This window comes from Vicugna pacos, chromosome 7 (assembly GCF_048564905.1).
Source record: "Vicugna pacos chromosome 7, VicPac4, whole genome shotgun sequence".
Classification (NCBI taxonomy): Eukaryota; Metazoa; Chordata; class Mammalia; order Artiodactyla; family Camelidae; genus Vicugna; species Vicugna pacos.
Window position 1 is genome coordinate 40686782 of NC_132993.1, and position 25710 is coordinate 40712491.

The window sequence follows — 25710 nt, forward strand, 5'->3', positions numbered from 1 at the left end:
TTCATATACCTAGAAAGGGGGGCATTAAATTTCTACATGTCTTCATTTATATTCTGTAAAGACAACAAAATAAAGTTTTTTTTCAACTTAAAAACTAGTACCTATGGGGTTGGAAGGGAAGAGGGACAGACACTGGATCTATTTGAATATACATTGTTTTCAAGATTTAAGTTTGGATCTATGAAAATTTTTTTGCCTTAACTATAAAGTTAACTTTCAAAAAATGAAACCCTAAAAATTCTAACTAAAATAGAATAATGAATTAACTGTATATCCAGCTGGTGACTGAGATATTCAGAGAAAATGGCTCCAAGTGACTTCAAACACTTAGACTTCACATTACTGGTGTATCTCTTAAAGAACAAAAAAATTTTTTTAACTTTTTTCAACATTCATGCCGTTGATGGTAGTGTTGGTAGTGTTATTCTAAGACAATATGTATAGTGTGGGATAAAACATATTAATAATTACGCTGGTGCTGCTGAGAACTAGAATTTGTGGTGTGGGTAAAGGGGACACAGATTTAAGATTAATAAAGTCAAGCCCCATAAACCAAAATAAGTTGCCAAAATAGATTAAAAAAACAAATTTATTCTGTATAGTATAGGGAACTACATTCAATATCTGGTAATAACCTTTACAGAAAAAGAATATGAAAATGAATATATGCATGCATGACTGGGACATAATGCTGGTCACCAGAAACTGACACATTGTAACTGACTTCACTTCAATTAAAAAAAAATAAGTTGGCAGATGAGTCAATAGCCAAATTAAGAAGTTTTTCAATTTAAATGAGGAAGGGGAAAAAAAAAACTTCTCAGCTGATGTTGGAAAGCTAGATATCACAGAGGAAAGTTAGCATGTTTTAAAAAATTAGGGCAACCGTGGATAAGTATCCAGTAATTCTCATGAGAGAAAAGCAGAGTTAGAGAGTCCTACATTCAGCCTCACTTATTTATATACCAATGTAAGAAAATATGTACATAAACACAGTACCAATTGTTGTTTTTTGTCATCCAAGGAAGTAAATAAATTTAAGAAGTGGACCCTGGTGGGCCTCATGATCAAACACAGAGTTGGAGAAACGTACTTTGCTTGAAAAGGATAGATGAGGTAAGGAATCAGCAACATTTACATATGGACACGTGCATCTCCCTGGGGCAAAGATGTGCAGTTTTCATCATATTTTTAAAGTAGTCTGACTCATAAAGGGATAAGCATTATTTCTGATATAGAAGGTATTTCCACACTTGGTAGTCAGAATAGACTACCTCTATGGTCTCTTTTGCCTTCTCTAAAATTTGTCAACTTAAATGTAAACTATAAAACTGTAAGTCTACAGGAACAGCAGGGGCCTGCTTCATCAGGTTCTAAGAAGAACAGCATGTAGTCAAGGTCAATGCAACCGGAAGTAGGTCAAGTGGCAGTGCTCATATAGATACCTGCCCCAAATCTCCACACTGAATGCTATTCACCATTAGACACTCCCCTAGATTTTGCTATTAAATCCAGGAAACTGGTTTCCAAGAACAGAGAACTAATCTCATGCCTGTCTACACTGACTTGCTACTTTGACAGAAATAAAGGGTTAACCACAAAAGGCAGAGAGAGAAGAAAATAATGCAAAATGAGATGATACGAGGAATAGAGGTAAACTCTCCTTCTTCACAATTGTGACCACGTCGACACAACATGGAATTCAACAGTTATGAAATGCTGAAGGACAGACAGCACCTAACTGGGTTACTGTGATAACATCTCTCAGGCACTCACCTGGGCCAAGACACTTTCCATCTCTGATTTCTTCTCAGCAGAACACTTCTTATCAGACATCAATTTCTGTAAATGAGCTACAAGAACAGTGTTGGTTCATATCAATTCCAATTAATGGGAAAAAGGACAATGCATTTTTGAGTTTCAATGCTGGGCAGGAAAAAAAATAAATCCAAAGATAATATTCTTAATTTATATGAATCCCATAATTGACTTTTACAGGGACAGTCATGATATTGTCTTGATTGTTTTGGTGACTTAAATTTCTAATTATCTGTATACAACTTTTTTTTTAAATAAGGGACTTGATCTGAATACTTAAGACTTATGCACCTTACTCTTTGTATGTTGTGTTTCAAGAAAAAAATTTAATGAAAAAAATCTGGGAGAAAAGTTCAATCCAAACTCTTTGTTTTGATCAATCCTATCTGAAAGGACATTTATCTGAGATGAAGAACCATACCTTTCAACAGATGGTCAGCACGAAAACATTCTCCATTTTTTACATCTTTCACCATGAAGTCAGCAAATTTGTCTACGTGGCCAGAAGTCCTAAGTTAATGAATGCCAAACCAATTTGTCATTTTCATACACACAGATTTTAACCTGATAAGACAATCTCCCTTCTACATATTTATCCATAGTTTTCACAAACCTGTATGGACACTGGTATTATCTCTATACAGTTCCTATTCATGAAGCAAGTAGCTAAAGAATAGGTTGTCCTGATCTTTTACATCCATCATCAAGAGTTCAACTTGTTTAATTTTCTGAAATTATTAAGTGAGAGCCTGAAGTATACAAATAGTGAAAACCAGCCCTTTAACAGGCAACATTAAATGAAGTGATAAGATAACAAGATGGTAAGAAGTCCTCTTTCATTTTAATATTTGAGAAATCCTGCTTTTAACAATGTTGGCTGGAATAATTTAAATTTCTGCACTGAAACTTTAATACAAATAGTAGTATTTGATTTTAAATGTGTACATTCCTTTGCCCAGAACTTCTATGAATTTACATTAAGGAAATAATCAGAGATATACATAAAAATTCACCTATCAGGGTGTTCAGTGCAATCAAAAATCAGAAACAACGTAAATGCCTACACTAATGCACTTGCTAAGTACATTATGGCACATTCATAAAACAGAATACTATACTGTCATTAAAAATACTTTAGAAAAATATTTAATGACATAATGTTCACCTACATTATGTGAAAAAAAGCACTGTGCTACTAAAATATTCATATATATTTATATGGGACAATCATATAGGGACTTAAAAAGAGAGAAAGGATAAATAAAACATCTTTAACATGGCTATCTATGGGTAGTGGGTATATATTTTCTTTGCATTTCTTTATTTTCCAGATTTTTACAATGAACATGAGAAGTTTTTTGTTTTCTTTTTAAATCAGACGTAGCTACTTAAATATGCATATTAAAGAATTTCAGCCCTCAAAGTAGAAATCTTACTTTAAAACTGGCTCAGGGGTGAGCATGGTGCAATCAATCTCCAGGATCTGCTCCTCTTGGATAAAATGCTGCCTCCAGGTCTGAATAATATTGTTTTTCAAAGCACACCCAACTGGCCCAAAATCATAGAGACCACTAACCCCTGCAAAATAGGAGAGGAAAACGTGTACTTGATTTTGTCACTCTGCATAAATCAAAGCAAGGAGACGTGGAAACTGACCCTTATCAGACTTCACATACCCCCTAAAAATGTGTTCAAGTCAACCCTTCAAATCCCTCAATGCTGAAGAGCCTTACTTCCAGCTACCCGACAGAAGTAAAATTAAAAAGCTCTTACTCCATTCACTATCTCCATATTTGACATTTCAACTAGGACTAGCAAAAAACTAAGAACAAAAGAAGTTCCTCCATATATAAGAAACAGAATGAAAAAGTGGATTATAGTTTTCTGCCATAGAAATTAGAAAACCATTTGTTGCATCAGCTGAATAAAAATGATCTCAAATTTTAGCACCCAAATCTCTAATTTATTCTTAGGTACCCGAGCCACTGTTTAAACCTCAAGAAGTTAAACATTTAGAGATCTGCTCAGAATAAAACTCAAATCAAGTTTCAGTGGCAAAGTACTAGAAGTCTAATACTGTTGCAATGATCTCTGTTAACTATGAAAAATATCATTCCACATTACCAGTAAACTATATTCGCCTGCATACCTTTATGTAGCATTCAGAAAGATGCAGAGAGGGGCTTGCACATCTATGAAGAACGTCTTCTCCTGGCAGTTGCCATGTGAATAATCTAGGAACTAAGGGTTAGCACTGCCCTCGTGTGGAGGGGCACAGTACAGCTGGCCGGCGCTACAATGGCCCTCTACTGCTCCCAGGTCTCCACTGGGATTTTTAAGAAGAGTCTGGTATGTATGTGGACACATCAAATGCTTAATATCCAGGTCCTCCAAAATCCCCTAAGTCCTAATGGGGAAAAGTTGTCTTCAAGGATAAGTAAGGCGGAGGGAAATAAGAACAGATATCACACCAAATGACTGACTCTGTAAGAATGAAAGATATCTATACTCTGCTTTGCGTGATCTGATACAATTAGGTATCAGCTGGCATGCTGTGTTTTGGATTGAACAACAATATTAAAGCTGCTAACAACACAACTGTTCTTTCTCTCATTAATCCCTTACCTCCATAAATAGCAAAAGCTTGATCGTAGAAAAACCTCCTCTTTAGGGTATCTTCCATTTTTGCTCTGTCTACAACGTCATCTTTGGGCTGTAATGCTAGCTCCTGTAAGGGATTTTTAAAGGGAAAACATGTGACTGGAGGAATGAGTGAAAATTTCAATTTATACATGTGAATTTACTTTATTCCTCAGCAGAATTCAATATAAAATTACCAAAGAGACAAGATTTTGATACCCTTAAAACAACAGAAACCCTAGGGTTTTTTCCTCTTCAAGTTACAGAAAAAAATACCCTTAATTAATTCTTTAGGAAAGTATATAATCATCTCCAAGATAAGGACTATGCTTACTTAGATGCAGGTACTGATAAACAATATCTGAATTTTTAATGGATCACTGTAGCGAAATAGTGACTTAAAACTCCAAACTATTTCAGTTTGGTGATGGAAGATTTACTACTTGAAAGGTCTGGGAGCAGGTATCAGGTGAATAGAACTTTTCCCTAAAACAAATTTTTTTAAACAATATAACCATTATTTGCAGGTATAGGAAAACTCATAAAGGAGAAGACAGTGCTTTCCAGGGAGACTCATGGAACATAACCAGTCTAGGATGGGTCTGGGGGGAGAAGGGGCGGGTCAGGGATAAGGAAAAGCAGGCACTTTGAGTTACACATTGAAAGGATGAGGACTCCACTATTTCTTCAGAAACTTTTCTAAGTCTCTCCCACCCAAAGAGACTAAATGAACATGAACTATCCTACATCTCCTTACGTTCCATTTTGAGGATCCCAAGACTCACCTTTGCTTCCAGAACCCTCTTCCGGGCTTTGAGCTCAGCCACTGCTTTGTCTACATCCACTTGGGGTGCTTTATCTTCTTTTAGTTTTCGCACAAGATCTCCCTAGCCAACAAAGAAAATCTGTATTCAGGATTGATTTAGAAGTCAAGAAAAGTTAGGAAGGTGTTTTTAAGCATGCCTTTTAAAAAGTATCTGTGTAAGAATGAGGAGATTCAAATGTTTGACTGAAGATCTTTGCCTTCAGCATTTATAATCCAGCAGAATATACAGACAAGTACTTAAGTAGCTATGCTTGTAAGGTGATTATTACTGGTTTGTTTGTTTGTTTTCTTTGTGGGGAGGGGACACACAGAGGAGAGAAAAGCATTGAGAAAAAGCAAAAAGCAAGATTAGTACTGAGAACACAGAAGAACCAATTAACAGACTACCCTCTCCTGGAATCTCTCTCCTTTTTTGCTTACAAAGAAATGACTGTCTTAGTTTTCCACTTACTTCTCTGGCCATTTCTTCTCAGTCACTACTGGCTTGTCTTCCTCTGTCTTTTATTGTTGGAATTTTTTTCCTTGCTAATTTCCTTAGCCTACTTTATTTGCTTTCAACAACCTACCACGTGTACACCAATTTCCTTACAGTAATGTGTTGGAATAGGTAATCTGGGGAAAAAAACAAAACACATAGTCTGGGAAATTTCAAGTAGAGAAATTAAAGTTGCCAAATTAATAGAGCCCTTGGGTGCCCAAAAGAAGCAACTGCTCTCTTAAGTAGACCTTCCATAGAGGCCTTTTAGGATTTTTACAGATTAAGGTCACCAAAATAATAAGTACTCAACTCAAAATTTAAAAACCCCTGAGGAAAGAAGCCATGAGTGAGACTCAGCAGAAATGACAAGTAACCAAATGAGATCCTTTAAAAGTATTAGAATGACCAAGTAAACTTTTTAAATGCTCAAGATGTTTAAAGTAAAATAAAAGGAAGAATTAGAACATGAGCAAAGAAAAAGAGATTATCAAAAACAATCAGGCAACTTGAAAAGAAAATCACATAGATCACCTGGAAATAAATCACTGATATTAAAAACTCACTGGACATTTTAAATAGCAGATCAGGCACACCTGAAGAGAGAATTAGTGACCTACAAGACACACTTGAATAAATTATCCATGGATAATCCACGGAATGGAACAGAGAGACAAAGAGTTGAAAATATAAATAAGATAATGAGATACAGAGAACAGAATGAGAGTCTGACATTCATCCATTCAGAATTCCAGAAGAAAAGAACAAAGAAAATTTGTAAGAGGTAGTGTTTGAAAAGATAATGACTATGAATTTTTCCGTAATTGTTCAAAGACATGAATTCTCAGATTTAGGAAGCACAATGAAACCCAAACCATATACAAAACAAAAATTCATCCCTGTATAAGCTGTGTAAAACGCAGTGCTTAAGAGGCGTTAAAGACCTGGATTTTAATCCCTGATCAGCTAATTGTGAAACCATGAGCAAGCTGAAACCTCTTCAGTTTCCTCAACTGCAAAATCAGGATGATAATACTTACCTCACTGAACTGTTATAAAGAGTAAATGAAAAAATGTACAAAGAATATCTTCAGCAGAACCTAACACACAGTAGATATACAAAAAATGATAGCTGCTATTATGCTATAAAACACCTCAACTTGGCTGTAGCCAAATTATTTTTTTTATATTTCAAATCCAACTACTTAGAACTATATTATTTTTCTCTGTCCCAACCTTGCTCCTTCTCCTGTGCACTGTATTGCTCTCCATCTGTTAATGGCAAACAAATCTACAATTTCTCCTACAAGAAATGTCAAGTTATCCTTCTTTACCTCCAACTTCTGGTCAATGTCACCTGAGAATTTCAAATCTAATCTCTCCTTTTCACTCCTCATGGACTAGATTGCTACAATAGATACCAGTTTGTCTCTCATTCAAAAATGCCCTCACCAAAAAAATAAGGTGGGGGGGGGCCTCACTATGATTACATCTGGCCCCAAATGGCTCTAATTCATGTCATTTCTCTCCCACCTTTGTAAGCCTTCTCTTCACAAACACACAGCATGCCCAATTTGGTGTCTGTTCCTACCCTCATACCTTCAATAATTTTTATCCTCTTACGCAAAAGTGCTTCCCTTCATTTGATGAAATTCTATCACATCCTTTATGAAGCATTTCCTAAATAATGCAACCTTACAATCATTCCCCGGGGACATTTCTCCCCTTGAAGCCATATTCAATTAGAGGCTGGATTTTCTCCCACATCCCTTTGACCCTCAGGAACTGGAAATGCAATATATGTCCACTCAGTTCTACTTTCAAACTGATTCCTCTTTTCTCCTTTTAAAACTCCAGCTCCTTTGAGGGGCCTGTCATCATCCTTTCCCCTTGTAATTGACATTTTCCAAGCTCCTGCCTACTTCCCCTCATTCAATGACAGTCCCTTTTTCCTGCAGTCCATGCTACTTTAGAACGTCCCGGTTACGAGGTGAAAAAACTGTTTACACAGATCTGAACCTAAAACCAAACTCTGCTTACATACAATCAGAAGCACTTTCCCAGTTTTAACATACACTGAATTTTCCAGGAATGTAACCAGGAAAATATAATTTAAAGAAAGACTAAAATCAACTAGACTTCAATTAAAAAAAAAAAAAGGAAGACTATTTCTTGCTTTGTTCAGAATTTTACAAAGTTCTTATTTGAAACAAAAACCAACCAACCATGTGACCAGCGGCAATGCTGCTGTCGTATCTGAATAAACAACACAATATACCCTTATCAGTATGCATTTATAGCAGCTGCATTCATAGTAAATCTACATATAGGTATAAACATCTGCTTACTTCAGTGTCACTTCCACTGGAGTCATACCCCAAAATTTACATATTGAAATACATGGTATTTTATTATTAATTACTTTATTGATTTGTACTGTATTTAGAGCATTATGTGTATACATATTTTTCTTTAATTACACTTACATAGATATTTCATATGAATTTCATTACAGGGTAGTAATGGAAAATTCCAAAATATCTACTGTAAAAGGGGACATCAGGTCTTAGCTGAGAGCCACTGAACTGGTTATTCCTCATTCTCTTACCACAAATAAGTCTGGTCTGCTAGTACACTAGCAGTTTTTATTCTGTCGTCTCGACCTCTCTAGCTAAAGCAACATCCTCACCTTCCAACTTTATTTTAACCTCTCCTTTACATGTGTAACACCTGAAATCACCCTATCAATGGACTGGCTTACTTATTTACATGTATTTTATGTGCCCCTGTCATTACAGAGTAGTCTCTATTAAGACAGGAATTTGGGGAAGTCAATTCTGGCACTCAGATATTTGTTGCCTGATACCACAACCTAAACTGAGCACAACACTAAGCACTTAGTACTTGGTAAATATCTACTGTCTTATTCTTTGCTCATTCAGTGTTTTTTTCCCCCCTTCCTCCACCTGTCAGAACGCTTATCTCATAAATGTTCACTACCAGTGCTTTCTGACAGGGATAAGAACCTCATGAGAGTCTGTGTTCTGAAGAGAGGCAAGCAGCTCTTTTTGAATGTCTATCCCCGTGTGTCAAATGCTGGCACTCCCGTATCTTCTTCTGGAGCTTTTCAAAGGGGGCTGGGCAAGCAAGGCCACAAGTAAGGGTAAAAGTAAAGGTAGGAAGAATTTAAAATTAATTTTCCTGAATCACTTTTCTGTCTTTTAAAGTTCAGGTATGTAATTAGGCACACATACATTCGGGGACAAGCTAGCTATCAGCAGAAGCGGACGCTATCACCACTCATCTCATCAGAAAAAGTAAGTACTATGAAGCTGTCAAACTCGCGGCAGCAGACACAAATTTTCCAAACTTCTTTTCTTTTTCCCCGAATTGAGTTTTATTATTGACCACAAATACTACCAGTTGTTCTCCTGAAGTGATTGTCTCACTTCACTCATTTTCTGGAAAATGAATGAATGCCCAATACCCAAGACTGAATGACAGTTGTCTGTCAGACATTTTAGTGTCCCGTGAAAAGCGGCGGGTAGGTGAGCTTGCAACTCCAACAATCGTTAGTGCTTTTCCCAAGACAACCATCATATTTGCGTATGCTTCATGCACACTTCCCATTTAGTCACACAGAATATTCCAAAGAGGTGTGCACAAAGGTCTGAATTTAACAAAATTAATCATTTTTATTGCTTTGTCAAGAACACTCTAAAGCAAAATTGACTTTCTTTTAAAACCGCGAGAGTGTGGCAGAGAATATAATGACTTGGTTTAGTGCTCCTGACTTGAAGGGCCAGCAGTTTTACTCACCATGCTTTGCACCTTTGGTGCAAATGTCAACACAGTGAAAAATACAAATGACATCTTAGTTCTATTATGAAAATGGCTCAGGCCTTGGAGACCTCCAAGGGTTTGCAGATCACACTTTGAGAACCACTGCCCTAGAGCAATAGTTCCAAACAAGACACTCCAGGACAAACTTTTCACCAATACATGGTTAAAAAAAAAAAAAAAAGGAGATAAATGTATTAGCTAAACCTACTAAATATAAAAAACTGTTCTTTATTCTGAGTTATGGTCTGCCTTTCTGGCCACCCTATACTAATACCAAGTTTTTTTGGTTTTCTTTTTAAAACTCAGCTGCCCTAGGGTGCCCTTTTTCAAACAACAGTTTTCTAGATGCTCTGAGGCCCTCCTATAAGCTCCGTAATTAAATTATCCAGGAAATAACTAAGAATATGCCATGGGAAAATACATTTCAGTCAATCAACAAACCAAACCTTCAAAAAAAAAAAAAAAAAAAAACAACTGCAGCATCCCCAGAGCGCAGCAAACTGGCAAATTTATATGAAATACATATTTATATGAAACACATGGTACTAACAAGACCAGTTGTTAAGCACCTTAAAAATACCACCCCAAGGATGTCTCCAATTGTACAAACTTCACATTGCAAATATGTAAGTAAAATGTGTAAAGATGACAATGTGTCTCACTTCCTCATAAGCGGGGGGGGGAAAAAAGGGGGGGGCGAGTTTAACTCAATGATCTTTAAATTCCCTTCCAGCTGACCCTGGAATCAGTGTGATTCAAAGTTTCAGGTAGTTAACTGATATATGTGTGGTCCTGGAAAATTAGGAAAAACAAAAACAAAACAAAACCCACAAACTAACTCAGATAACTAACTTACATACTCAGAAAATATCTTGAAGTACAAAAAAACTAACAATCAAGCCAACATTAACAATACACAAGATAATAATAGCATCGGAAAGTCGTCTCATCATCAAAGTTCACTTCAGTTAACTAGTTCCACAGTCTTACTACAACATGGGTAATTTGCACTGCAGTTCCAGGCTAACGTGGCAGAGGGAGGGGTCTGGATGTGTGTTTTTCCAAATTAGATATATTCTCCCTTCTAAACTGAAGGATATGAAAAAAGAAAAAACAAAAAAACCTTGGGAGTTACAGAAAAGACAAAGAAACCACACCTAATTTCATTTGGGGAGGGTGGGTGGAGGGAGACGGAGAACAAGCATTCACAGCGCTCTGATACCAAGAGTAAAGGAAAAATTAAGCCAATAGTCAAATTTCAAAATAAAACGCTATTGAATCAGTCAGCTCAAACCAGAGAGAAGTAGATAAAGTGGCAGAATTTTCTGAATTTTCGGCAGCTCTGCCCCCAATGAATTATTTCCGAGAGAGAGAGAGAGAGAGAGAGAGAGAGAGAGAGAGAGAGAGAGAGAGAGAGAGATCCATCCTCCACCCTCCACCCTCCCGAGCTAAGGCAAGTTATTGCATCAGGCGCCCGTGCATGAGAAACCCGTTCGGTGTTTACTACTAGGTCATGCATCCTCAGGGTCCTATTCCGAGCTTTTGGCTCTACCCGACTGGATGTGAGAATCCCTCTGAAATGATCTTTTCCTTGTCCTCTCTAAATTCTGATAATCCATGCAGTGCCCTAGGAAAAGGAGGCCTGCATTAAGTCCCCAAGCCCTCCAGCCCAATAAACCTCCCTCCCTTCCGCAAAATCAAATTTCAAAATGTTCCATACAATGGATGGCTGGTTTTACAGAGTAACGCAGCAACATTTACAGCTTCCTCAGCTTACGATCTGAAAGCTCGCCCATTTCGAATGGCCCTTTTGGAACCCAGAAAAGATGACAGGAGCGAAGGACGATGAACTCACATTATTAGAAAAGAAAAAGCAAACAACAACAACAACAACACAAGTTCAACACCTCCCCACATCCACGTTTCAACTATTTTTATTTTCTCAGCGGACCATTCAGCTAACTAAGCAGTGAATGAAGGAAGACGTCTAGGAGCAAACACTATTCAAAGCACCTTTAAATATACACAAAATGTTATGATAAATCACAGAGAAAAAAATGTGACAATGAGTGTGTATATGTCCATGTATGACTGAAAAAATTGTACTGAACACTGGAATTTGACACAACACTGTAAAATGATTATGAATCAATAAAAATGTAAAAAAAAAAAAAGATTAAAGAGAGTCAGGCCGTAAGAAGAGAGAACCCGCAGCTTCGGCTTGTAATTGACCAGGAAAGAATTAAGAACTCGCCACCCAGGGAACACAAAAAACACAGCAAGGATTGGAAAACTGAAGTTGGGGTTATTGGGCTAGGACAGGAGAAGAACCAAAGGGTCACAGATCCCAGCCCGATCGGAGAGGGAAGAGGCAAGCACAGTGGGAAAGGGAAACGGATCGCAAGGGTAGTAGGGACGCAGGATGTCGGAGGGAATCTGAGGGAGCGACCCAAAGAGAGGGGAGGACAGGGGTCCATGGGAGCGCAGGTGGCCGACGCACGCGGAGACTTGGGTCCAAAATGAGGGAGTCGAGGAAGATGCCAGGAAACCAAAGGCTTCCAGAGAATGAAGGAGAGGGGTAATCGGCGAGGTGGACTGGTGCCCGGGAAGAGAGAGAGAATGAGCAGGAGGGAACTAGGGCGAGCAAAGGCGGGGATGAAGGGAAGGCGCGGAATGCCGGTACCTGCTGGCGCACGGCTAGCCTGAGAGGTGCCAGCACCTCCTCAGCCCCGGAGCCGTCCATGCTGCTCCGGGAGGCGGCGGCGGGGAGCGAGGTCGGGGAGCGGGCGGGCTTGCTGATGGGTCGGCAGGGCAGGAGCGGAGGCCGGGCCGGGAGCCGGGGCGGCGGCGACAGCAGCAGAGCGGCACGGGCGGCTCTAAGCAGCGCCGGGCGCAAAGTGGGCATGAGCCGGCGGGCCTGGGAGGTCCGGAGGGGGCGGTGGCGGAAGCGGCGCGCGCGGCCCGGCCCGGAGCATGATGAAATCGCCGCGTAAACGCCGCGGCGCGCGCGCAGCCGCACATTCCCCACCGCGCGCCGCGCCGCCGCGGCGCCATTAGCCGATTCGACACAAAAGCCCGGAAGGACCCGGTATCCTTCAGAGCCCCGAGGATCCTTGCTCCACGGTGGGCGCACGGGAGGGCTGCAGGGTCCCAGGTAGACACCCCCTCGCCACCCCCGCCGAGCATACGGGTTTGCACAATCATGCGTCAGTGGACATTCAAGGACGCAGCTCCATCCCAGACATACAGACAAACTCATGAGGATCTTCAGAGCATGGGCTTCTACACTGGCGCTGACCCGCTGGCTGACCTAGGGGAGTACACACTTCTGTTTCTGTCCTTTTGCCCCCGGGTTCTTAAAGAGTCATTAAACATCACATCAGATAGGGACTTAGACTAAATGATGATCCTCAGATAAAGAAACAGGTCAAGAGAGGTTAATGATTTGCCCACCTTCACGCATCCATGCCTTGCCAATGTCAAGACAAAAAGCAGGTAAATGGAGAAGAATGACGGGCTTCTGAGGGAAGATCAGTGCTGACCAGCCTTTGCAAGGCGAACAGGATTTGAACCAGTAGAGATGAGGAAAGGCAAGAGGCAAAGAAATGAGAAGAGGCTGGGAAACAGTGATATGCCAGGGACTGGAGATGAGCATCTAGGTGCCTGGGATTCCCTCTGCGTGGCCTTGCCTCAGCTGACCTTCCTCTTGCGGTTGAGCCCCAGAGATGGACCCTCCAGAAATGGCTGCCTCCTTCCCTCCTGCCCGAAGAGTGCATTGGCTGAAAAAGCTGCATTCGCTTTCCACAGAGGGAATAGAAAAATAAAGAATGTGTTGGTTATAGAAATAGCATTGTACACACCCACCAGAATGCCTAAAATGAAAGCAATGGAAAATGCCAAGTGGTGCTCTGGGACTCTCTCACACAGCTGAGAGGTGTGAGGGCTGGTGCAGCCACTTTCAAGAACTGCTGGACAGTGTCTACGGAAGCCAACCATACACACCTTCCCTGTGACCAGCGGTTCCACCCCAGGAATGTACAAGAATAGAAAGGCTCAACATAGTGAAGTCGCCTTCCCCAGAAGTGGGAAAGCCCATGTTCTCTTCCTGTTCCAGTTCGTGGTCCTGGAAATGCACTCACACTTTAGCCTAAGCAAAGCAGGTACAGGAGGCTCTTCTGCAATATTAAACAATTTGTATTTTTAAAACCTTTATTTCAAGACTATTTATTCATCATAACTTTTATTTGGCTTTATTTTAATACATAATTTTGAATTTATCTTAATATTTTAAAATATTAAAAGCAATATAAGTTTTTATATATACTTTGATTTACATTTTTATGAAAACATATTCAAATTCTGCACACAATTATTATATATTTTAAATTCTTTTGATCATAATGCCTCATCCATGTTCATGTGAGGACAGTCTCGTCACTAATTTCCAGATCTATCCTTCCCCACTCCTGTTCACCCTCCCCACTGTTGCTCCGCGTCAAGGATTATTTCTAAAAGGCAAGCTGTGCTTGTTGCGCCTCTGAACACTTCACTAGGTCCATGTGGCCATTAGCGGAATTTTTTAAGTGGTTTTCCTTAGAGAACTATTTCTGCAAGACAATAATCATAGCTTATATTCATGGAAGGCTTACTATGTACCAGTTAGTGTTCTGAGTTACCACACATAATTTATTCACTAATCCAATGTGATAGGCTCCATAATAATTCCCATTTTACAGATTTGAGATTCAAGGCACTAAGATATTAAACACACAATTAAGAGAGTAGAGGGCCAGAATATGGGGACCAGGAGGTGGCAGTTTTACCATGCAGCTGATAATGCTTTCAGGACACATAAGAACCGAGGACCCCTCATTGGATGGGCTCTCTCAAGACCCTGCAAGAGGCCCTGGCACTGTATACTCATTTTTTTTTCTTTCTTTATTAAAGTTACGTTCTTTATTTGAGGGACTAAAATTTGCATACACTGTAATGCACAAATCTTAAGCATAGAGTTCAAAGGGTTTTAACAAAGGAATATCCTCTTATAACCCACACCCCAATCAAGATAACATTTCCCTCAAAAAAAAAAAAAAAAAAAGAACATTTCCCTCACCTCACAAAATCCCCTCCTGGGCTTGGTTAAGGTTCTCTATTGCTTTGCCCATTTTCTATTCCATTGATTTCTACTTTAATCTTTATAATGCTTTCCTTTTATTTAATTTGGCTTTATATTTGCCCTTTATTCTCTGGTTTCTCAAGGTAGAAATTTAGATCATTTATTGTAAGCCCCTCTTCTCTTTTAAAACAAACACTTAAAACTATAGATTTGCCTCTAAGTACTGCTCTAGTTGGATCCCCAAATTTTTGATTGTTATTTTTGTTTTCCTTTAGTTCAAAATTCTAATTCCCCTTATGATTTCTTCTTTGACCTATTAGTTATTGAGAGGAGTGTTGTTTAATTTCCAAATATTTGGGGCTTTTAAACATATCCTATTATTTTTATTATTGCTTTCTAGTTTAATTCCCAGGTGGTCTGGGAAACACTTTTGAAATTTATTGACGTCAATCAGTTTTATGACCTGACATACTTTGGTGACTATTTCATGACTTTAAGAGAATGTGCATTATATAGTTGTATGTAGTGTTTTATATATGTCAACTAGCCAAGGTGGCTCATGGTGCTATTCAGATCTTCTATATCAATATTAATTTCTTTTGTCTAGTGGTTCTATCAGTACCTGAGAGAGGATTTTAAAATCTTTCGCTATGACTGTGAATTTGTTTGTTTCTCCCTTTAGTTCTTTCATGTTTGCTTCATGTGTTTTGAATTTATTTGGCATATACACATTTATAATTGTTACATCTTCTTGCTAGATGACACTTTTGTTACTATGAAATGTTCATCTCTAAATGTACCTTTTATCTTTCAATCTATTTAGTCTCATACGAATATAGCCACTCCGGCCTTTGTGTGAATAATGCTAGTGGCCAGTGAGACGCTAAGTCCTCCTACCACAAGCCAAGTGAGGAAGCAACTAGGAAGCAAGTCCTCCAGCCCTAGCCCAGCCTTCAGATGACTGCAGCCCCAGCCAACATCTTGACTCCAACTTTCTGGAAAACCCTGATCCAGAACTACCCAGCTAAACTCCCAAATGTCTGACCTATGAAAACTGTGAGGTAAGAAATGTTTGTTGCTTTTTAAATTGCTAGGTGGTTTGGGGTAATCTGTTACACAAAAATAGATAACTAATACAGTGTCTTCCCTGAACTGACTATGCAACCCTCTTTTTTTTTTTTTTTTTTTTTTGAGAAGTGAGTGGCCAGAGTGTTGGCCTGCAAGGAACTTTTTGGGACTTTTACAGTGAGAATGTCACCACAGTAAGGAGAGTGTCCTCCCTGAATCTCCTTACTATAGAAGAACCAGGCACTGATCATGAAGTCATTCAATAAACATGTACCCCTTTACCTGAGAAGCAGAGGATTTCAAGGCTTGATTTTCTGGATCTTTTTTCCTTAGGCAGCTATAGTGGGGGCCAAAGCAGGGAGGTGCCCTGAGAAAGATTTTAAATGCAGGATGAGTGAACACAGGCTGTGATCAGCTGATCTGGCTTCCTTAATTCTCCCTCACTGACTCTCTTTCCTGGGTCCTGACATTAACAAAGTTTTGCCTCAACTTCTGGCCTCCTTTAGCAAAGATTGTTTCAGCCTCTGTCCTGTAAAAACAAGGAGGCAAGGTCCCTTGAAAGCTGAGTGATAATGTCTATGGCTGAGGCAGGGTAAGTTATCATGATTAATTTCTGTTTTGATTTTAATGATGTTGAAACATCAGGAGGAAAGAGAACTCCTTCTCTCCTTGATTCCCAGGGCATAGTTAAGGACAGATTTTGTCTTCTAATACTGTTAAAGTAGGGGTCAGGGTAAAGATGTCCACTCAAGGGCTTGGAAAGTAAGAAGCAGAAGTGGCTAGAGTGGCAGGATTTTCTCTGAGACAAAGAGCTAAAGTCCGTGGATCTCAAAGAAATGGAGACCAGCACTGTTTCCAAACATCGTCCTGGCCATAGTGCTGGATCTAAGTGAGAAATGGTTATGCAACACCACTGGGGAGACTGGATCCAAGGGCTGGGACTCCTAGCCTTTGAAAGAGTTCCTGTGTTCCAGCTTGGCACGCAAGTGACCAAACTGTTGACCTTCAGGGGACTTGTACAGTGAATGTCACAGTAGTGAGACAGTGGCCTCCCTGAATCTTCCATGCTGCTTAAAAGCCCTAGCACCTGTCACATAGTCATTCAATAAACATTTACCAAATGCCTACTATGTGCCAGACATTGTTCTAGGAATTGGAGGGACAGCAATGAACAAAACTGACTGACTTTCTATTCATAAGGAGTTTGTGTTCTTTGGACCAGACTGGCAATATGAAAATGAGCTGATTAATAAACTGTTTCAGATAGTGATAAAGATTCTAAAAAATAATAAAATGGGGAAATTGGGTAGAACATGATCTGGGGGTAATGTGGTCTTTAGATAGGTGGTCAGGACTCTCTGAGGAGGTGACATTTGAAGGATATGAAGATGACAAGGAATCAGCTGTGAGAAGATTTATGGTAATAGCATGTGCAAAGGCCCTGAGGTAGGAACCTACTTGGCCTGTGTGAAGAAAAGTGAGAAAACCCATGTGTCTGGAATGTTGTGAGTGAAGAATAGAGAAGCAAGAAATAGTATTAGAGTGGTAAGCAGAGACCAAATCATATAGATCTTGTAGGCCATGGTAAAAAAAAAAAACACACACACACAGTTTTTTTTTCTGTGCAGTGCAAAGTCTCTGAAGCATTTGAAGCAGGGGAGTGAGGTGAGTGGTCTGATGTCTCTAAGATGATCATCCTGGCTATGTGTGGAGACTGGGCTGGAATGAAACAAGAGTGGAAGCAGGAAGACCAGTTAAGAGGCTATTGTAGTTACCTGTTAGATTGCCTGGATCAGAGCAGTTATAGTGGTGATATTGAAAGGGGTTGGATTTAGGAAATATTCTGAAGGTGAAGCAAATAAGACATGCTATGGATTAGTTGTGTTGGAGAAGGAAAGTCAGGAAAAGCAAATAATAAAGATGGACTCATAGATATCATTAGCTTGAGCAAATGAATAGATCGTGGTGTCATTTCCTGATGTGGTGAAAATTGGGAGAGGGGCAAGGTTCCTGCTTCAGAGGAAAGAGATCCAAAAACTAGGATATAGATTAGACTAGAAGAAGAACATGGCGATGGAGGGCAGGAGAAGAAGGTAGAGACAGTGAAAGGCAGGTACTACATGAGGTTAAAGGACTCGCCTTCTGTCGGTGTCCATTTTTCTGTGAAGGAGGCGCTAAAGTCATTGAATGTGAAGGGAAAGGTTGCAGGGTGTAATGTTGAGAGTGGAGAAGGTTTGGAAAAGCCCTGCTGAAGAGCAGTAGAGTAACCCTGTAGGAAAATGCGGACAGGAGTCAAGCTACTACTGGAGGCCTTACCAAAGGTGGAGACTATGATGAGTTGAATTGTGTCCTCCCAAAAATCGTATTGAAATCCTAACCGCTGGTACCTTTATATGAACTTAGCAAGTTCTGGGATTACCCAGAGCATCTTTTGTTCGAACAAGTCTTGTCCATCTTCACTACCTGTGCTAAATGACTCCAGCCAGCACTGGGGTATTCACCAGGACGTAGTCTCCTGTGTCAGACTGGGTCCTCTAAGTTGCAGATGCCAAGACAGGATTAAGAGTGCAAGGATTTTATCAAGGGAAGACCCTATGTGAAAGGAAATAGGGAAGAAGCCAGGGAGGCCAGGAAAACCACCAGACCACAATGCAAGTCTGACCCCAAGAGAAGGAGAGAGAGAGTGATAGTTGGGTGAAGCATCTTAGCCTGCCACACAGTCTAAGGAAGGCTCAGCAAAGCCACTGGAAGTTCTGCAACCAAAGTTGACAACACAACACACAAGAGTCTTCTGTCGTGGCAGGAACCATCTGCCTTAGTGTGTCAACTGCACTCATCTGCAATACAGGGAGCAGCCTGTGGGAGGCGTGCTTTGGCACAAGCTTTGTCGTGGATTTCAAAGAGCAGCAGTTGGGGTAGGAGGCCTGTGAGGTGGATTCTTGTATTACCACACCTCCCATCAGATCAACATCTAACCTAGGTTTGGGCTTGTTTTTTTCCTTGTCCTTTCTGGGTCCTTTGAGTTCTAGCCAATAGAACGTGACTGAGTTTGCTGTACACCACTTCCCAGCCCAGCCTATAAGAACTTCTGTGTGCCATCCTCTGCCTTTCCATTTTCTGCTGGTTGGATATCGATGTCTGTATGTTAAAGATGGCAGAGCGTGGTCCGTGAGTGACTATGTGGAACAGAGCCCATCGCCCCACCACTTCTGATAAGCTCTGTGAACTGGTTTTTGTTTTTTTTTTTTTTACATTTTTCTATTGAGTGATAGTCATTTTACAATGTCGTGTCAAATTCCAAACTAGAGCACAATTTTCCAGTTATACATGAACATACATATATTCACTGTCACATTTTTTTCACTGTGAGCTACCACAATATCTTGTATATATTTCCCTGTGCTATACAGTATAATCTTGTTTATCTATTCTGCATATGCCTGTTGGTATCTACAAATTTTGAAATCTCAGTCTGTCCCTTCCCACCCACCATCCTCTTGGTAACCACAAGTTTGTATTCTATGTCTATGTGTCTGTTTCTGTTTTGTATTTATGTTTTTTTTTTTTTAAGATTCTGCATCTGAGCGATCTCATATGGTATTTTTCTTTCTCTTTCTGGCTTACTTCACTTAGAATGACATTCTCCAGGGACATCCATGTTGCTGCAAATGGCATTATGTTGTCATTTTTATGGCTGAATAGTATTCCACTGTATAAATATACCACATCTTCTTTATCCAGTCCTCTGTTGATGGACATTTAGGCTGTTTCCATGTCTTGGCTATTGTAAATAGTGCTGCTATGAACATTGGGGTGCAGGTGTCTTTTTGAAGTAGGGTTCCTTTTGGATATATACCCAGGAGTGGGATTTCTGGGTCATATGGTAAGTCTATTCCTAGTCTTTTGAGGAATCTCCATACTGTTTTCCACAGTGGCTGCACCAAACTGCATTCCCACCAGCAGTGTAGGAGGGTTCCCCTTTCTCCACAGCCTCTCCAGCATTTGTCATTTGTAGACTTTTGAATGATGGCCATTCTGTCTGGTGTGAGGTGATACCTCATCTGATAATTAGTGATATTGAGCATTTTTTCATGTGCCTATCGATCATTTGTATTTCTTCCTTGGAGAATTGCTTATTTAAGTCTTCTGCCCATTTTTGGATTGGGTTGTTTGGTTTTTTCTTATTATGTTGTATGAGCTGCTTATATATACTGGAGATCAAGCCTTTGTCAGTTTCATCGTTTGCAAAAATTTTCTCCCATTCCATAGGTTGTCATTTTGTCTTACTTACGTTTTCCTTTGCTGTGCAGAAGCTTGTAACTTTAATTAGGTCCCATTTGTTTATTCCTGCTTATATTTCTATTGCTTGGGTAGACTGCCCTATGAGAGCATTTTTGAGATGTATGTGAAATAATATTTTGCCTATATTTTCTTCTAGGAGGTTTATTGTATCTTGTCTTATGTTTAAGTTTTTGATCCATTTTGAGTTTATTTTTGTGTATGGTGTCAGGGAGTGTTCTAGCTTCGCTGATTTACATGCTGCTGTCCAGTTTTCCCAACACCGCTGTGAACTGTTGACACAAGCACAAAGTAGGTTTCCATTGTGTTTGAGCTGTGATACATCCTGGTCCACTTTTTAGAGCAGTAAGCTTGCCCTAACTGCAGTACTACCACTGGGCCACGTGTGAGAAAGGTGGTCAGGGTATCTGGGACACAGGAGAAAGAGGGAGAGGGTGAAAAGAGCATTTGATTTACAAAAGTTCTGTTTATACATGACTTTTTAGGAGTATGGAGTTAGGCTGTACTGGGATCACTCATACAGGCTGATGGGAATCACCCAGAGTGGGTGGACTGACTGTTGGTCCTGGTTCTCTTCCCTGGGTCAGTGTCTCTCCAGCTTTCTGGTGCCTCTCCTTGAAGTAAGCTACCCGCTCATTCTTTGCCTTCTCCTCCTCTGGCCGTTTGTTCTCCAAGGTCTGCAGTATGCAGACTTCCCAGGAGCCCCACCATGGCTTTTTTCCAACCCACACCTTCAGGACCCTAACGGATGATGCTTCCCAGACCTTAATATGGGAGGGAGGCAGCTCATGCTTGGTCTCTGTGTGGCCTTAGGCAGGGCCTTTCCCCACTCCAGCCTCAGTTTCCCACTCTGAACAATGAGGGAAACTGGACCTGCTGATCTCTGACCCCTTCCTGTTTCTACTATGGGGTTGTGAACTTGTGACATAGGGAAACGAACTCCTAAGAACTGGAAAGAGCAGATTTCCCTCTGTCCAGCAGAGGGGAGCAGCTCCCCACAAACCAGCAGCTAAGCTGCATGAGGGCTGTGATGGGCATGTGCAGGCCTGACCTTATGGAGCCTTCTGTGCAGGAAGGAACCTCTGAGCCCAAGTTCTGAGCACTAGGCACGCTGCCCCTGGAGAGTGACCACAGGGGAGCCCTTGAACCCCTTCTCAGCTCTTCCCTAAGGCATTCCAGCCCCCCACGCCTGCCCTGCAGAGAGAGAGTGGGTTAGTCACTTAAGATTAGTGGGGCTCTGGCTTTGCCAGTTTGATTGGGAGAAGGAAGTTTATGCGAGCTGGGAAGACAAGACGGCAAAACCAGGCAAATAAAAGACTCACCAAAGCTAGGTGTTACCCCTAGGTTGACATGTCTCCAGCTGGATGGGACCTCAGACCCCAGTTATGGTGTGAATTGCATCTCCCCAAAAGATACTGTCACCTCAGAATGTGACCTCATTTGGAAACGAGATCAGTGCAAGTGTGACTAATTAAATTAAAATGAGTCCATACTGGGGTAGGGTGGACCCTTGTCTAGTATGACTGGTGTCCTTGGGAAATCTGGACACAGACATAGAGGGAAGATGGCCACGTAGAGATGGAGGCAGAGATTGGAGTCATGTCTAGTCAGAAGCCAAGTAACACAGGGGCTGCTAGAAGCTGGAAGGATCCTCCCCTAGAAGCTTCCGAAGGAGCATGGCTCTGCCAGTACTTCGATTTTGAACTTCTGGCCTCCAGAACTGTGAGATGATAAATTTCTCTTAAGCCATCCAGTTGGGGGTTCTGTGTTCTGGCAGCAGCAGCATATTAATACACGCTGCCCCCCACCTTCTAAGGCAGAGGCTGTGCATCCACTCCACCCCACCTTTGCAGTGGGCTCTGTTACAAATGCACAGTGTTTGTTGTTGCTGCTGTTGGCTTTAGTTTTGAATTTGGGTGCCTTTAGCTGGACCGCTCCTCCGAGTGCCTCACTTGGCTCCTGTGGGCATTTGAGCTGTGGTCCCGGTTCCACCATCCCTGGAGGCTGGCAGGAAGAACCCCTCAGCTGCTCCCCAAACTCTTCTCAGCGTGGGCTGTTCATTTCCTCCCTAGGCTTCCTGTTCACATGGGGCAACTCTGACCCAGAGACGGTTTTTGTGTTGGAAAAAATCTGCCTCCCTATAGCTTCAGCCCACCAGCCCTTGCTCTGTATTCAAGGGCCACACAGAACCCTCTGCTCCCTCTGCCTTTAGATATTTATGCACAGGAGCCTTATCCCCTTAAAAATTGTCTGGTCCCAGGTCCCTCTAAATGTCCTTGTTGCTGTGGTTTCCTAATGGTCACTTTACACGGACAAGCTCCAGTTGTTAAACTTCTCTTTGCCATTAGTGACCAAGACTGGATATGATATAGCTGGTATATGTGCTAACCAGAGTCAGGAGAGCAGGAGCATCACCTCCCTGGTTCTGAGCTTAATATCTTTGATGATGCAGCCTGAGACCATCTGAAAGACTGTGACCATTGTGATTCCAAGGAAGGGATAAGAGATGACAGGTTCTTTGGTCACCAGGAACACTTCCACAGGTACAGGGGTGTGGTATGAAGATGATAAACTGCCTGCTGGAGGAAAAAGGTGGTATCCATCCAGGTGCTCAAGATAGAATTCTTTTTTAAAAACCTGAAGTTTAGTTGATTTACAATATTAGTTTCACGTGTGCAGCAAAGTGATTGTTATATTTTTTTTCTGAATCTTTTCCATTATAAGTTATTACAAGATACTGAATATGGTTCCCTGTGCTATACAATAGGTACCTGTTGTTTATTTATTTCATATATAGTAGTGTGTATCTGTTAATCCCAAACTCCTAATTTATCCCTCTCCCCCCTTTCCCTTTTGGTAACCATAAGTTTGTTTTGAGTCTGTTTCTGTTTTGTCAGTAAATTCATTTGTATTATTTTTTAGATTCCACATTTAACTGATATCATATAATATTTGTCTCTATCTGACTTACCTCATTTAGCATGATATTCTCTAGGTCCATCCATGTTACTGCAAATGGCAATATTTCATTCTTTTTTATGGCTGAGTGATACATATACACCGCATCTCCTTTATCCATTCATCAAGACAGAATTCTTGACTCTGAACTTGACGTCTTTTTCTCCTTTACCAACCAAATATAGTTCTCGCCTATTTTATCTCCACACCTCTCTAAAATTTGTTTCTCCTTTCCCTACTGCCTCCATCATTCCTTACGTGGAGCCAGCTGCCCTGGCTCTTTGTAATCCTTTCTCCTTGCAACACTGACAGCGAGCTTCCCAGTTTGGAAATGTGATCATGTGACCTTACACACACACACACACACACACACACACACACACACACACACACACACACACACGAAACCTGCCCATGACTGCCCACATCCTTGGGGTTAAAGTCCAGGCTCACCATAGCCTCCCTCTCAGCCCCACTCTAGTCAGCTCCCCACCCACACTCTGGGACCCAGCCTTACTAACCTGCAGGAAGTGTGGCCTTTTGCCTTTGGCCTCTGTGTGTCCTCATACCTCTCCCTGGAACATTTTCTTTCATCTCTACTGCCCCCTGCCCCCCATCATGCCCCTAATCTCCTTAGTCCCTTATGCCTGGCTTATGACTTGTATCAGGGAGGATTCTTGGACGCAAACAAGGTCCCATTCAGGCAAGCCCAAATGACAGGACACCTATTGGAGAGACATCAGAGAGGCTCACAGGGTCAGTGAGAGCCAGGTCAGGGAGGGTCAGGGAGGTCTGAATGTCCAAGAAGCAGAGAGTATTTGTTAGGAATTGCTTCTGGCTGCAGGTGGCAGAGACATGAGAAACCCAGTGCTCTGTTGTTCTCTCATCTACAGAGAAGCCCCAAGGTGAGAAGTCCGGGGCGGGTGCAGGGCTTAAGGATGTTGGGCTGAGTTCTTCGAGCTTCTCTTGGGTTTTCCGAGGCTAGTTCAAGATGGCTAATGAAGTGCCCATCACGAGGCTCACCTCTCAGGCAGGAAGGATGAGAAAGAGGTAACAGGATGTGGGCCAGCATAGCTGCCCCCCTCTTCAGGAGCCCTCCCGGCAGCCCCACTCAGCGACTTCTGCTGACATCTCATTGGCCAGCACTGGGTCATACAATGTGATGTTTCTTAGTGTGTGTGACCTTGGCTAGGCCACGGTGTTCAGACATTTGGTCAAACATGTTGTTGTGTGAAGGAATTTTTTTTAGATGAGATTAACATTTAAATCAGTAGACTTTGAGTAGAGTAATTCTCCATCATGTGGTTGGGCCTCATCCAATCAGCTGAAGTCCTTTAGGAAAAGACTGAGGTCCTCTGGGGATTTGGTAGCAGTAGGCAAGGAGGTAGAAAGGACCGTGCAGGGGGAGAGGAAAAACTGGACTGAGAGCTAAGGGAATTCTGGCAAAAGATGAGCCCTTTAAATCGGCCAAGGGGCAGAAAGAAGGCAATTCTTTGATGTTTATTTGCCTGGGAGAAAAGGGCAGAAGGTCTGGATAGCTGGAAAGGGGTCTCAGCCATCTCAGGGTTGGCGTGGCATCCATCCTGCTGAATTCTGCAGCTCCTGCTGGCCAGATGCCCAGATGCAGTCAGCTAACTGTGATTTGTTCCTTCTGAAAACAGCGGGTGGAGAAATCGTTCCCTCAGCACCATGGCAACCAGATCGCCTTCTCCTCTCACAAGAGAGTGGCAAGCGCAGCCCTGCAGACCCTGACCTGTCAGTGCGTGCTGAGCTCCTTCCAAGGTCAGGCCCTGTGCTGAGTGCTTGGAACACAAAGATGCACAAAGCCAAGTCCCTGCCTTACAGGGGTCCTCAGACTGGAGAAGGGGACAAACATGCAAAGCCAACAGCATGAAGAGTGACTATCCGAAGGATGGATGAGCCAAGTGCTGCGGGAAGGGCTCCTCCTCTCTGGGATCAGGAAGCTGACCTGCTGGGCCTCTCTGAAGAGCTGAGCTTGAGCTGAATTTGGGAGAATCAATCAGACTTGGTCAAAAGGATGAGCCGGGGAAGCTTGGGAGCTGCAGGACCTTTGAGGAACAGCAAGTGTGGCTGAGCCTGGAGCTCTAGAGGTGCTGGAGACGGACAGGGAGCACTCTGGGGGCGCTGCTCTCCACCCCTACCTCATGCCCCATCCAGGGGCCATTTTCCAGCCCTTCTAAAATCTCCTTTCTCTTAAAAAATCCTCTCTTGGTGTCCTAATGATCACAGTATCAGGTACTAACGGCATCCGATGTTCCTTCTGCGTCTGGCTGCCCCTTGTCGCTGCTCCCATTGGCCCCTCACTCCCTTAAGGCCTGACCTTCTCCAGCTGCGCCGCCTCGGCCATGTTAGGAAGCTCTTCTCGTCTCACTCCCATCTCTAGTTCTCTTGGCCTGTTGGTCTCAGTTTCTGCTGCCGTGAGCGAAGCCCCCTGTCCGTGTTGGGAAGGTGGCCGCAGGAACTCCAGAGAAGCAATCCCATGGGGATTCCTGTATTCACCTGTCAGTCCTGGGGAAGGAATCTGATTGGCATTGGTTGGTTTAGGTTCCCGTCCTGGGTCATCACTATTACTAGAGTGATGGGGCAGTATGACTTACGATGAGAGAAATGAGATTCCATGATTGGCCCCATCAAAGTCACACCGAG

At 41.8% G+C, this 25710-nt stretch overlaps 1 protein-coding gene and 1 long non-coding RNA gene across 2 annotated transcripts in view; one reads left to right on the forward strand and one right to left on the reverse strand.

Moving 5' to 3' along the window:
- GARS1 (glycyl-tRNA synthetase 1) overlaps positions 1–12689 on the reverse strand; it is a 35079-nt gene extending 22390 nt beyond the window's left edge. The window contains exons 1-6 of the mRNA XM_072964729.1: positions 12286–12689; positions 5244–5345; positions 4444–4546; positions 3255–3396; positions 2240–2328; positions 1777–1853 (exon numbers count right to left, since the gene is read on the reverse strand). Of these exons, the coding sequence (XP_072820830.1) occupies positions 1777–1853; positions 2240–2328; positions 3255–3396; positions 4444–4546; positions 5244–5345; positions 12286–12507 (735 nt within the window). The 5' untranslated portion in view covers positions 12508–12689. The remainder of the gene's footprint in view (positions 1–1776; positions 1854–2239; positions 2329–3254; positions 3397–4443; positions 4547–5243; positions 5346–12285) is intronic.
- On the forward strand, positions 12670–25227 carry LOC140697387 (uncharacterized). Its single transcript, XR_012074378.1, has 3 exons — positions 12670–13762; positions 15542–15779; positions 24705–25227. It is a non-coding gene; the product is annotated as an uncharacterized lncRNA (long non-coding RNA).
- The last annotated feature ends 483 nt before the right edge of the window (positions 25228–25710 follow it).